Here is a 13,887-nt window from a genome sequence, read left to right as displayed (position 1 = left end):
TTTCATAAACTCCAAAAATGATTACTAACAAAAATTAATTAAATGTCAACATAAAGCCAAAACTTTCTGGTGCAAAATTCAGTGAAACGTCCAGAATACTTCTCCTATAGCTGTTACATTATGCATGTGTAAAACAAAACCAAAAATACATTGTCTTCCAGAACTTACTGTTAAACAAAACCTCTAAATAAGCAAAAAATTCTCATTGGCTGAAAAGCTGAACAGTGACGTGTTCTGTAATTATTACTTATTTGGAAACAAGAAAAAGCTTGAAGTGGCTGTACATGGTCACTTACCCCATATAGTTTTAAAGAATCAGAGTAAAATTATAAAGATTGTGTGTCTGAGTTTAGGTGAGTCACACATCTTTAACAGGGTTTCAATCAGTGTCAACAAGGCGCAGCGACCTAACTGAGGTTCCTAGATCAAGTCGTCTTTTATAGCCAACAGATTTAAGTATTAAACATGTGGCTTTGTTTTTACAGGCCGCTAAGTCGAGGCGCTCCTTCCCTTCAGGTGTGAGCTTACGTCACAGCTGGTTTACCAGCTGGCAATCCTCCTCCTCCTTTCCTTTCAGGGTTCCGATCAATAATTCACCTGGCCCGGTCATATCGATGACACCTCCTTCTTTTTAGTCGTCCCCGCGCTTGCTTGTGCGGTCTTTCCATGAAAAGTGCTGATGACAAGGGGGGGTAAAATAGCTCATTAATGAATGACTGGAGGAGGGAAAGAGGGAGAGGAGAAAGCACTATCATTCCACTCGTCTTTTGAGCAGCAGCCGAAGAAGCAGGGCCGCCGTGAAGGTCACTTTCACTGCTTGAGGAGAGGAAGAGAAAGCTCGAGGAAACCCGTCTTCACCCGTTTGAATGGGAACACCAACTTTAAACAGAAGTTTGCTCCGTCTCTGACAGTGTTTTTATAAGGGTTCATCCTTGTTTTTGTTTTTTTGTTTTATTAATATATCATCTTTGAGACTAGTCACTATGTCTGGAGTCAGCAGTGACCAGCTACACAAATCAACTTTAACCATCTATTCGGTGAGTTCACATTGTCTTTTTTCCACAAGTTTGTTGTGGTTCAGTTTCTTGAACGCCTCAGTGTATTTTCTGTGTTACCACAGAACCTGATGGAGCAGTTCAACCCAGGCCTCGAGAAACTCGTTGCACTTGGGACCAGCTACGTTAAAGCTTTCCAAGGTTTGAAGAGTTTGTGAATAACGATCTTATGAACAAAGTGCTCGGTGTTCAGTCATCGTAACGTGTGATCGTGCAAAGTTGAATAATAATCAAATCATCTGTGAAATAAGACACAAAGACAAACACTGCTGATGTTGCCTTTCTTATTATTGATACTGGCAAAGGGGACATGAAGGGATTTTACAAATGTAATTGACAGACGAGACAAGTCACAATATCCTGAATGTCTTTCACAAGTACAATTTTCTTTCTGTCATTAATTCAGAACTGAGCCTTTGTATGCATCGCGTTGCATTTTCTTGTCTGACCTCGCTAATCCTTCCTCTCTACGTTTCTCTGACCTTTATCATATGTGATACATTGTTAATTTGGCGAGCAGCATACATGATTAATGCACCTCTCTGCTCGATAAAACAGGACCACGCTGTCAGTCACAGGGCAACAGGGCAGAGTGGTAAAACTAGCCTTACTGGCACGGAACTTTGAACAAAATCACATATCGCATGTCAACACTGCGAAACTCGTGTTCACAATTGCCGAAACTCGAATTGATTGACTCAGGCCCTGTTTTCACGATAAAATAAAAAACTTTATCGGTGTTTTTGGGGCGGTCTGTTTACACAACAATGGTGCTTGGAGCCACTGAAAATGCAACTTTCTGAAAACGGCTTCCAAGGTGGAACGTTTTGACAACGCTCCGACTCTGTCACATCATGTAAACGGGGGGAAAAAACAACTTTCCGAAAATGCCACTACTGTGCATGCCAACCACGGCCATAGTAAATACTTCCTCTGCACATGTGTGAGTCGAAAGACAATAACAACAATGGAGTCCAGAGTGTCATGACTCCGAGTCCAAATTCTCTCTGTCCATACAAATATCTTTGTACTCGTCATTGCTAAGGTTTATGCTGAATTGATCTCTGCGGGCATATTTGTGGCGGTTTAATTACAAAAAAAATACCCCAACAGCACCCACTAGTGGCCCAACATGAAAACTACTTTTATGAAACGGAAATGCAAAAACTATGCATTTTCAGTTGCAGCATTGTCATGTAAACTGGCTGCCATGTTTCTGTGGAGGCTTGATAACCATTTATTTGTGTGTGTGTGTGTGTGTGTGTGTGTGTGTGTGTGTGTGTGTGTGTGTGTGTGTGTGTGTGTGTGTGTGTGTGTGTGTGTGTGTGTGTGTGTGTGTCATGCAGCCCTAGCTGTTTGCAGTGAGGCTTACTTCAGTGCAGTGGCTAAGATGGGGGACCAGGCACTTCACACACTGTCATCCCGCTCACTTGGTAACAGCGTGTGTTCAAATGTGTGTGTCTGTTTATTTTTTCACAAGTGATCACTAAACAGGTTTCACCCCCAAGAGACGGTCAAGCACTCCATCAAGTAAATGTCAGGCCCAGTGGTTCTGATTTGTCCTGGATGTTCGAATACCCTACAAACTCTATAACCTACAAAAACCTGCATCCCACGTCCCCCTTGTGCCCCTCTGTGCGTTAGAACATTGTCTGTGAGTCATGTGCTTCCAATACTAGTGATATTAGTGCACGTATGAGTGCACATTTTCCACGAGCTTCACTTTCACTCAGACCCCGTGTGATAGGATTGTTAAGGGTAATTAGCATTATGTTAGCGCGCTGCCATTCAAAGTGTGTGTGTGTGCTGGTGCTGGCACAACACAACATGTGGCTCTACTAGGCTAGCCAACTGAGAAGGTCAGGGAGCCGCAGCGTGACCAGCGGCCCGATTGAGTGGCGGCCCTTGAATTATAAATTAGGTTGGTCTTTCAGCTGCACTCATTTCATTAGCTCAAGCGCTATCCATGAGAATAGACGAGGCCAGAGGCAGCAGCAGTACCATGAAGGCTTGGCTAACTTTCCACCTTTGTAGTGATGAAGGCTGATCGAAAAACTCCCCACGTCTCCAGTCGTCCTGAAACTGTCATCAAATTACTCCCACAAAGACTTTCATGAATCCATACAGAATGATCTCATAGCTGTACATGAGTGCATATGCTTGAAAATGACAAATCTCAACAAACATCATGACGCTTTTAGATGTTTTGAAAGAGGAGTGTCAAACTAATTTTAGTTCAGGGGCCGCATACAGAACACTTCCATCTTGAGTGGGATGGACCAGTAAAATAGAAAAACCTTTAACTTTAAACTTTAAAGTTTTTCTTTGTTGTGGCGCAGAGTATACTTGAGGAAAAGGTTTTATATTTTCACAAAACCAAATAATTACAATAGAAAATGACTACAATCTCAACATAAAGCCAATTGTAATGAAACCTACTGGTGCAAAATAGAGTGAAATGTAAAATGAAAAAGCTGTTGCTTTATGCATCTTTTTGCAAACTCAAACTTACAGCATGACTTTGAGGCCAGTGACAGTTTGTTAGCTTTCATGGCAGCATCACTGATATGTCGGCTGGAGTCTCACTGTTGTGTTCGGTTTGCTACTTTGAAGAAAGTTTTTTGAATAAAGTTCATGTTCTCTTTGAAATTTTCCCTTTTTGCTTGGTGGTTTGTTGGGCTGGATTGGAGCATCTTGGCTGGTTTTGGCCCACAGGCTTTATGTTTGACACCCCTTCTTTAGAATATAGATAAATAAAACAATGTATGTTTGAGATCTGCTGATAGATCAAATGTAATATTCTTTTGTTGATGCATATGGTGTTGATTGGACTAATCTCTTTCTCATATGCAGGCGATGTCCTGATCCAGATGTCAGAAACACAGAGAAGACTCACGGCAGAGATGGAGGGAGTGGTCAGTATATTTACTTTCTATATCCATGAATTCTGAATTGTCTTCACTTAATATGTATGCATTTGGAAAGTTTTCATACCTTTTTTTGGGGGGGGGGCTCAAACTCATTCAAGTCATCACATTTACGTAAATATTCAAACCCGACTTTGTGATACTTTGTAGAAGCACCTTTGGGAGTATTGACAGCCTCGAGTCTTCTTTGAAACGGTCTTACTCACCTGGGACATCTTTGTTCGAGAAAACTCTTCCACTCTTCTGAGCAGGATTGTTCAAACACGATTTAGTTGAATGAGGAGCTTTAGTGCGCAGCTATTCTCCAGCTCTCTTCAGGGATGCTCACGCTCAGCGCTGGCCTTTGACTGGGACACTCCTGACTTCACTCCTGCGTTGTGTTGTGGGCTTCCTCATACTCATCTTGTTGAAATTTCAACCTTTGAGTTGACCTAAAATTCTTGCATGCTTTTAACTTGTATTTTTCTCTATCTGCCTCTTGAATTTGGAAAACTCTTCCACATAATGATCCTCCCATTTATTGGGGATGTAATAATGGTTTTATTCCTTATATACTGGCGGGGATTAGAACTGAACACTTGAATTTTTATCATATCTGTTAGGATTACTGTTAGGAGTCTTTGAGGTGCCTTTTGACCATGTTGCCTTTTCTGAAGGGCTTCTGTTTGATTGATGGTGTGCTGCAGTGATGGAGGACCTTTCTCAAGGTTCATCTTGTACAAAAGAATTCTGAGACTCTTTCATGTTGACCTTTGAGTCTTTTGTTACCTGTCTGACTCAGGCTCTTTGTCCCACCATTGCTATTTGGATCAATGGGCAGATCTGACGAGACTGTTGGTTCCAATTCTTTTTTAATATTTGTATCATACCTTGCAATTGGGAATTTGCAAAGCAGACACAACAATATTTTCAAAATGCATGGAGTATTTTCTTATGTTTATACAACAATGTTTTCCAGTGAAAATGCAAAGTGTGTGAGGTTTCATGACAATAACAACCAACAGCACCCACCAGTGGCCCCACATGTAAACTACATCATTTTCAAAACGTTGCCATGTAAATGTGAAACTGTTCCGAAACGAAAACACAAAAGTGGTGCGTTTTGACTTGAAACATTGTGTCATTGGTCCTTATTCTCATTGAGCTCTTAAACTTTAGTTTGCTTTGTGCTTTTCCATATTGCTTCCAGTGATCATATTTAGACTTCTCTGTCTTTCTAATGATAGAAGATGGAACAGTAAAGGTCTGAAAACTGTAATAATGACAGAAATAATGAAAACAAAATCCTGAAAGACATTACAGGTGGAAAAAGTGCAACCTTGAGCTCTTAGAGAAATGTGTGTTTCCACAAACTCCCCACAATCTTTGAACTCTCTGATTTGTACGATCACTTTGTGTGGAAAGCTGTTGACCTTGTCCTGAAAGAAAATGAGTTTTCTCTTTGCATTTCATTGCTTTTGCTTGAAATTCTTATTGGCACTCCAACCCCTGTGCTTAATTGTGGTGGTTTGCAGTGGAGTGAATAATCAAAGCATCGCCGGAGAATAATAAGCTGGCCTGAGGAAGGAGCCCATTTGCATATAGATTTGGTGGAACATCACAATAAATGCAATAATGAAAGCTACTGTTTGAACAACGAGGCCGTTTCCGTGACACGGAGGCTTTGTCTGTCTTTCTGCTGCAGTTTCGATGGTTTCAGGTAGAAGTCCTGCAAGCGATGGAGAAGAATATCAAGTTGGATGAGGAGTACATTGATGTGAGTTCGAAGCTGGGGAAAAGCCAATGTTTTTATGCCTGCAAACTTTTACCTTGCTTCTGTCGGTTTGAAGGTCTGTTTGAAGGCAACAGACATATGAAGGTCTGCATGAATCTACGACGGCAAATATTGATGTGTTCAATACTTTATGATTCCAACTGATTGGGAATATCAATAGCTGTGGTTACATGGGCCAAAGGTAATCAGATGCAGACCCGATTAAGATTTGCACCATGTAAACACTTCAATCTGTTTATATTTGCACCATCTGTTTGAAACAGGAACCATCACAGTGCAAAGCATTATGGGATTGATCCATTGAAATGAATCAGGTCACATCTCAGTGCATATAAACTGGCACAACATTGCAATTACTTTATTTAGTGTTCATGTAAATAGAAAAATCTGGTCCTAGAATCAGAAAGAATTCAATCAGCGTGACAAAAAAGAGACCATGTAAACATAGCTCGTGTCTAAGATGATTTTAATGTTCAAGACAATTGTTTATTCATTTGCTGAATCTAAAATATAAAAATTTTACTGGAGATGACAAAGAAACCTTCTCATGATTTGCCTGTTGCTGACCCTGAATTCTTTAATACATGATTGAATGAGTCAACATACTGGAGCTGGAGCATCCCACCTCAGCAGCAGAACAACCAGAACAAGAGAGATGCAACACATTATCAGAACCACTATAAATGAAATAAATATTTTCAAATTGAAGTGCCAATGTGCTGCAGGGCAGTCGGAGAGTTTATGAGCTGGAGGTGAGGAATCAGGCGGAGGCTTTGGAGAAACAGCTCAGACGAGGAAATTTCAGAGACTCACTGGTACTCACACACACACACACACACACACACACACACACACACACACACACACACACACACACACACACACACACACACACACACACACACACACACACACACACACACACACACACACACACACACACACACACACACACACACACACACACACACACACAGTAGACTCACAAAGTCCAGTATTGCTGCCACTATACTGACTTATGTGTGTAATTTCCTGTATACCTTCCCCATGTGCATGTACTTAGGAGAACAGTGAGTACATGTTGTACCTGAGGCAGAGCCAGCAGGAGATCCTGAAGGAGGAGGAGAGGAGGTATCGCTTCCTGGCAGAGAAACACTGCGGCCTCACTCAGTCACTACTCTTTCTAATAAATAAGGTAAACTAACAGTCCTAAAGCAAACACAACTTGCACATTTCTCCGAAAGTTAGTTTAGTGGTGGAATGAACTATAGGCTTAACTTTAGGTTGGCCTTTTTTGTTATTGTGCTCTCCAATTAAAGCTGCTACAAGGTGGAAGTAAAACTAACATGCTCCTGAAGAAGCTTTGGTGTAAGAACAAGTTATAACTCAAGCAAGGTCATATGTCATCCGTCCGTCCATCCATCCATCCATCCATCCATCCATCCATCCATCCATCCATCCATCCATCCATCCATCCATCCATCCCTCCATCATCCATCCATCCATCCATCCATCCATCCATCCATCCATCCATCCATCCATCCATCCAGCCAACCAGCCAGCATCAATTGAAATGCTTTATTTTTGCTGTAAGACATGAACAATGTAATTTTCCCTAATAAATAAAAGATTGATATTCAGGTTTTGCAGCCGGATGAAGGTGTAGTGAAGCCAAATTTATTGCATTAAAGCTCCTTGAGACATTGAGTGTTTCAGTATTCGATGATGACACGTTAATTACTTGGTTTGCATCTTGAAGTCACGTCTCGGTGCCTATTGTCTCATTTACTGACGCATATGTGTTAATCTTGTCGCTGCCAGAATCAAGTTGAGATTTAATGAGGTGTTCTCCTCCCTCATCTGCTCTCAGACCGGCGCGTCCCTTCAGCAAAAGGCAGACGGATGGAAGGAGAAAGTGAACGAGACCAGAGGGACGAGATCCCGAACTCCCACCCATCTGGACCAAGAGGCACAGGTAGTAACATTTGGCTGCTTCTATTCTTCAAAAGCAGTGCAACAACATTTCAAAATAGAAGTTAAAAACTGAAATGTGCAACATTTCATACAATATACCCCTGAACATATGCAATGTACTGCACAAAATACTGTATCCAAAGAGAATAAAATACATAATAAAAATACGAATAAGCTGTAAATTCAATTCAAAAGATTTCATCAGATATAAATAATCACCTGTTAAAGAATTTCTGGTATTATACTGCATGTTTGCACAGTTCTGATCAAAGATTGTGGTCTTAGAAAATAGCTCATCCTTACAGAACATAACAAAGAAACTGTATTTCACATATAGTGTGTCATGAGGTTCCTTCAACTGTTTTTGTAATTGTACAGGCTGTGGTGGATCTCCTGTGTTCCATATTCTGAATAAAACCCGAAAGCACTTTAATGACACCGTGTTGTGTTCAGCTGCGAGGTTCAGTGAGCTCGCTGCTGCAGACAGTGGCCAGAGAAGAAGACATGTCCTGGGCCAGGCGGGAGCAACAGGCACTGGGTAGAGTGCCCTCTAGAGGTGAGAGCTGGATTACAACTGTTACTTGGAAAAAAGTATGACTGTTGCTACAAAATTCATATTCCCATATTCTGATCCTGTTTTCCTCTGCTGTCTCCCCACCTCCAGCTCCATCTCCCCTCCCCAGCCGCTCTCGCTCCAGTTCAGTGGGTGAATCTCTGGGTCTGGGGGGAGGCCGACCCATGAGGGCCCTGGTGTCTCACCCCTCCTCGTCCAACCCCAAGCTCCTGCCTTTCAACCGGGGAGAGACCGTCATCGTGCTGGTTCAAGAGCCCCGCAACGGCTGGCTGTACGGACGCACCGACAGCAGCTTGCGGTGAGTGGCTGGAAAGAAACCTTCTTAGGATTATTATTGCTCAGCAGTATTATTATCAGTATTATTTCCTGAGGCTCATCTTCACTTAATGGATTTACTTCCTCACAAATATCTCAACTCTATTTTATGAGTTTCAGCAAAATTATGCTTCAAACAGTGAACGAAAAGAGAAATGTCAGTGTGTAACAGATGAGTCGCAGTATTAATCTGTAATTTACAAAGCCCACACCATCTACTAATGTAATTCCCTCCTATTGAGATGGTGAATCTATTTATCTTCACAATATTAGACCATTAATAATAAGAAAGTGATGAATGGTTAGTCAAACTACAGTCTGAAAGTTTATAGTTTAAAGGCTTGGTTGAGCAGTAAATAAAGAAAGTGGAAAGTGGTTGCAGGATTAGTTTCAACTTTTTGTCACAGCAAAACAGAAATATTTGAATATACCGTTGCCTCATGAATATCTGTCTCGTCTCCTTCAGTCAAGGCTGGTTCCCTGCAGCTTATGTAGCAGCTCTTGAAGATTTCTCGGACAATTTAACTACAAGGTGAGAAAATCCTGTCTGCCTGCAACGTGAACACAAAAAAGACAGTCAAGCTCTTTTTTAGTTTGGAGGCCTCATACAGTCCAGGTTAACCCCAGATGTGCCAGTAAAATGATTCTATTATAACCAACAATGATGTAGCAAGTAGATAGAATTACAAGTACATCCTAGAAATGTTCATATTAACAAATATAAACGAGCTGAAAGTTGCTGAATACTATAATATCTTAAAGCTGACCTACAAGTTCCTCTTCAGTGAAAAGTGTTGAAATTCCAGAAATGATCTTTAATTTCTCCACCTGTGTAGTAATCACCTCACGTTGTCACTTTTTTCCATCACTGGAATCCCGTCAATGCATGACTATTTAATACACTGATCAGATTAATGTGCAGGCTTCCACAAGCCAAGATCACAATCTTCTGATTGACGTTCTGTACATGAAACTATTTAACGGGAAGACATTTGCGGGGGTGGAAATCTTAGAAATCTCTGAAATATGCTTCCTTGACTTTCACAGTGGTGCTTCTCTAAGAAGCCACAGTATGAACAACTTGGTGGACTCCACTGAAACCTACGCAGACCAATCAGAGAGCAAGGGTTACGGCGACATCCCGCCGCCGGCCACGCCCAACCGTAGAGCCTCGGTCGACTTCAGACCCATCTCTCCCATTCCCGAAAGGAAGTCAGAACAAACAAAGAGCTACAGTGACCACCCTCCTCCACCTCCACCGCCGCCACCTCCTCCTCAACAAAGTTTCAGGCGGGGTTCGATGGATTTTCGACCCATCTCTCCGCTCCCTGAATCAGCATCTGACATCCAGGTAGAAATCTGAAGAAGATGGTCTCTCCATGTCTGTTGTCTCTGGAAACTTATCATCATGTATTATTTAAATTCTCTCTTTCGTCAGGCTCTGATGCCACATGGGACACCTGATCACCCATTGTTTCCCAGGTGAGTTTTAGGCCATGTTTACACGTACCTGGGTATTTGAAAAAACTGTCATGTTTCTCTACATTTGTGCTGTGCATTTTCACACAAACGCAGCTATTACTCACCACAAACGATGATTCTTGAAAACTCTGGCCACAGTGGAGATCTGAATAAACTCTGTGTCTCCAGTTGCATCTAAAGGGGCGTGGGAGGATATTTACGTCACAATTCGTGACATTATGTTTTTTTTCTCCAGGATTCTGATTGGCTATCATGGCGTCACGCTTCTAGTTACACTGCCCCCTACAGGTTTGGCATGGTCATAGTAGCTCTGAATGAGGTGTCGCCTATGTGCCGGTAATTGTAAATAAAGATTTTTGTTTCAACGTAGAGGGGGAAATATCCATTTTTGTAAAAACACTGGAACGTGGAAACGAGGCCTCAGTGTCTATGAACAATTAGGAATTTTAATGGATGATTGATTTCATTGCTTACAACAGGATTGTCAAATACAATTTAGTTCAGGGGCCACATGTGGCCCAATTTTATCTTGAGCGTGTTGGACCGGTAAAATAGTGGCAGAATCCCCTTTGAATTTAAGTAAAAAAATTTCTTTAGTGCATTAGAACCTCTTGCAGGGCAATTTTAGTCCACGGGCCTTATGTTTGACACCCCTGGTTTACGATGATGCGTTTTAGGAGGTGTTCTCCTTAATGAAACTACATTTAAATGTATTTTTTCTTTTAAAAATATTGAAGAAAACTGACCTCTTTCTCTCCAACGGTCAGAACTTCCCATCCTCAGGCTGGAGTCGGGGGTGTTGGTTTTCCTAACCTGTACTGTGTGTGTGTGTGTGTGTGTGTGTGTGTGTGTGTGTGTGTGTGTGTGTGTGTGTGTGTGTGTGTGTGTGTGTGTGTGTGTGTGTGTGTGTGTGTGTGTGTGTGTGTGTGTGTGTATGCAAGTCTTTTGTGTTTGCAAAAGTCAGCTGAGCATGTGAGGTATTGTGTAACATTTTCCGACATCCTCTCGTTTCAGAGGCACAAACCCTTTTGCCACGGTAAAGCTTCGCCCCACCACGACTAACGACAGGTCTGCTCCTCGGATCCACTGATCTGTCACCGCCCGGGCAGATCAGGTTCTGTGCGGGGCGGGGGGGTGGGGGTGGGGGCGGGGGGGGTGGGGGTGGGGGTGGGGGGGTCATGTTAAAAGTGAAGGAAGTGATCCAGACGGTCACGAGAAGGCGTGCAGAGTGATAAATAAGACAAGTGTTACACTGTTATATCAGGTTTCTTGAACCAAAAGAAAAAAGTGATTGATTAGATATGAACTAAAATAGCAGTTTTAACAACTTTTTTTTACATGACTTTTATGCACAATTTATTTATAGAGTCACGTTTCAATATTGACAATTCCAAAAATCCTTTATTTATCTTCATTCATCCTTTTTCTGTCGCAAGTTCCTGAAAAAGAAATATTTCGATCTTTTGTCAAGTGCACTGAGTCTGTTGACATGCAGCATGAAGTGCCTGTAATTTGACACCAGCCTCACTGCGTATACTTTGCTTGAAATAAAAAAGAAGTTTCCAAAACGGAGAGCTTGGTGTGGTTTAAAGTCAGAGCTTGTTTTCCTTCTTCTTTTTAATGTTTATTGTGAACATCCGATATTGTGTGAATAACTTCCTTTTAGGTTTTCATAACCTCTGGTTCTACACATAGACTGGGCTGTATTGATCTTCTCAAAAGGCAACAGGCATAATCTCTAAAATATTCACCTGAATTTTGCCATTCTCTTTATCTTGTGATGTTTTGCATTGTCCTTTGTGGAGTTAATGTTTCGTGTTCCCAACGAGTAACAATAAGTAAACACACTGTTGCTCAAGTTTTCCTTTTATTCTCATTTCTTACTGAGATCTTGTCCCTCTTCGCAGCCCTCTTTATATATGATTTTATCTTCTACATCATCTGATCAGAGGCAGGGAGTGTGGAGGAGATGGATCGGAGGTGAGGTGAGAGAAAAAGGTGGATGTGAAGGAGGTGTGGGAGGAAAGTGCTCCGATGGGTGAACAACCAAGACAAAATGCACAACCTAAAATACACAGAGGAAAAGCAAATTAAGATTTAAGGAGTCTTCATAACATCTACACCATCTACAACACTAGCACCACCTGTTTTTAGAGCACAAACTATTCCCATGAACTCATCAAGAAATTATTCTGAGATCCGTACAGCGTGTGTGGTTAAATATATATAAAAAATTAAAAGTGAAACAGGTGCCTGTTATGTCTATATGTTCCTCTTCGTGGAAACTCCCCTGCCAGCTTTTTGTTGAGCGCAGACGTGGTCCTGCTCAATGCGAAGGGGTCCAGAGAAAGGGAAGAAGAGTTGGTGGCAGTTACCAAAAATAAATAAAAACAAATGCAGGGATGAAGAGGGTGGAGGACGAAGAAAGAGGTGGTGTTTTGACTTCCCCTACTCATGCACCAAGGCTTCAAACTCTGTGGAAACAAAGACAAAGAGCACAAAAGTATGAGAAAAACCAACACGAGTCACATTTGTAGATTTTGAGACATAAATCCCAAAGTGTTCTCCTGTACATCGACGAGGAATTCAACCAAACGCGTAGGAACATTTACACAATCACAGCATTAACAAATGAGTCCGTTTTCAAGCCAAAGTTTAAAACACTTAAAGACAGAGCGTCAAACAACAAAAAAAAAAAACACTTTGAGAAGGAGCTCATTTTTGTCGAGTCAAAACTGGCTTCATTTAACTTTCATTAGCGGCAGAAAATTGTTTGTTATTACAGCTACGGGGACTGTAACGCCATTAACACAACGTTTTCAAGTGAAAAGGAAAAATGTTCAGTGCATTTGAAGTGCACTGAAGAGACTCTCCACGTCGGCGTGTGCACAGAGTCTGCCTGAGTCTGTGTGATGTGAATATCGTCAACCTCACTATGCGTGAGAGTCTGCGCCGTCTGTGACTGCCTGGACTGTGCGCTCCGACTGCGCATGCGCCAGAGCAACAAGCAACAGCAATGGACGCCTACCGGGCGCTCGTGTGAGGAGATCTGCCGGTATCCCTGTCTGTACAATCACAGTTTGAAAAAAAAAATAAAGTTGGCCAGACGGCTCAGAACTCCTGGAGTAAAATATATAAACAACTTTAGTAATATGAATAGAATTGTGTGTATATATGTACTCTATGGACAGGTTTGAGTGGTTGGCAGGTCTCTGTCTGCCTCTGTGTGTCTCACCTCATGTTTCCAATTAACCAATGTTCCACATGTGTCCACCCCTTCCTTGTGTATTTAAACTCCTCTCCCTCTGTTGTTCTTGTCAGATCGTCTCGTCAATATTTCTTGCCTCTTGTCGCGCCGCTCGTCGTGTTCCCTGGACTTTGTTACAATAAACCTGGTTTTTATGGAATCGGCTGAGTCTGCGTTTGAGTCCACCCTGCATAACCTGGACAGGTTTGCAGACGTGCAACGCAGCAGTTGGGCCTTTACACGGCAACGGAGCTTGGAGCCACTGAAAACAAAACTATTTGAAAATGGCTTCCAAGGTGGAACTTTTGGAAAATGCTCTGACTCAGATCATTATGTAAATGGGGGGGATGCAATTTTTTGAAAACACTGCAACTCTGCACCTCGGTTGTTGTAAATTGTTCTTTTGCACATGCAGTATGCAAACATGCAAGTAGATGAACAGCAACATTTGCCTCAGGAGTGTCATAACTCCCGGTCCATATTCTCCTGGGACTTGATGGTTTTATAGTAGAGTCACTGTGATAAAACGAACAAAGCTT

At 41.9% G+C, this 13,887-nt stretch overlaps 2 protein-coding genes across 5 annotated transcripts in view; one reads left to right on the top strand and one right to left on the bottom strand.

The window, feature by feature from the left end:
- Positions 1-983: 983 nt before the first annotated feature.
- Positions 984-11,191, top strand: baiap2l2b (BAR/IMD domain containing adaptor protein 2 like 2b; the record flags this gene model as incomplete). Its single annotated transcript, XM_080462935.1, has 14 exons — positions 984-1,037; positions 1,121-1,196; positions 2,402-2,488; positions 3,909-3,970; positions 5,667-5,738; positions 6,482-6,571; positions 6,820-6,951; positions 7,627-7,731; positions 8,184-8,286; positions 8,395-8,602; positions 9,086-9,151; positions 9,667-9,970; positions 10,058-10,101; positions 11,116-11,191. 14 exons carry the CDS (start codon positions 984-986, stop codon positions 11,189-11,191), a joined length of 1,479 nt encoding a protein of 492 aa, XP_080319061.1.
- A 246-nt stretch (positions 11,192-11,437) lies between these two features.
- The window catches only part of pvalb7 (parvalbumin 7), a 62,099-nt gene continuing 59,649 nt past the window's right edge, over positions 11,438-13,887 (bottom strand). For 2 of the 4 annotated variants that reach the window (XM_080462932.1, XM_080462933.1), the window contains exon 6: positions 11,438-12,575. In XM_080462932.1, coding sequence (XP_080319058.1) covers positions 12,550-12,575 — 26 coding nt within the window. In that variant the 3' untranslated portion in view covers positions 11,438-12,549. The remainder of the gene's footprint in view (positions 12,576-13,887) is intronic. The other 2 variants (XR_013935331.1, XM_080462934.1) reach the window with 2 other exon arrangements.

This window comes from Lipophrys pholis, assembly GCF_963383615.2.
Source record: "Lipophrys pholis genome assembly, chromosome: 5".
NCBI classification, from domain to species: domain Eukaryota; kingdom Metazoa; phylum Chordata; class Actinopteri; order Blenniiformes; family Blenniidae; genus Lipophrys; species Lipophrys pholis.
The sequence above is the reverse complement of the archived record's forward strand: the minus strand, read 5'-3'. Positions and strand labels throughout refer to the sequence as shown.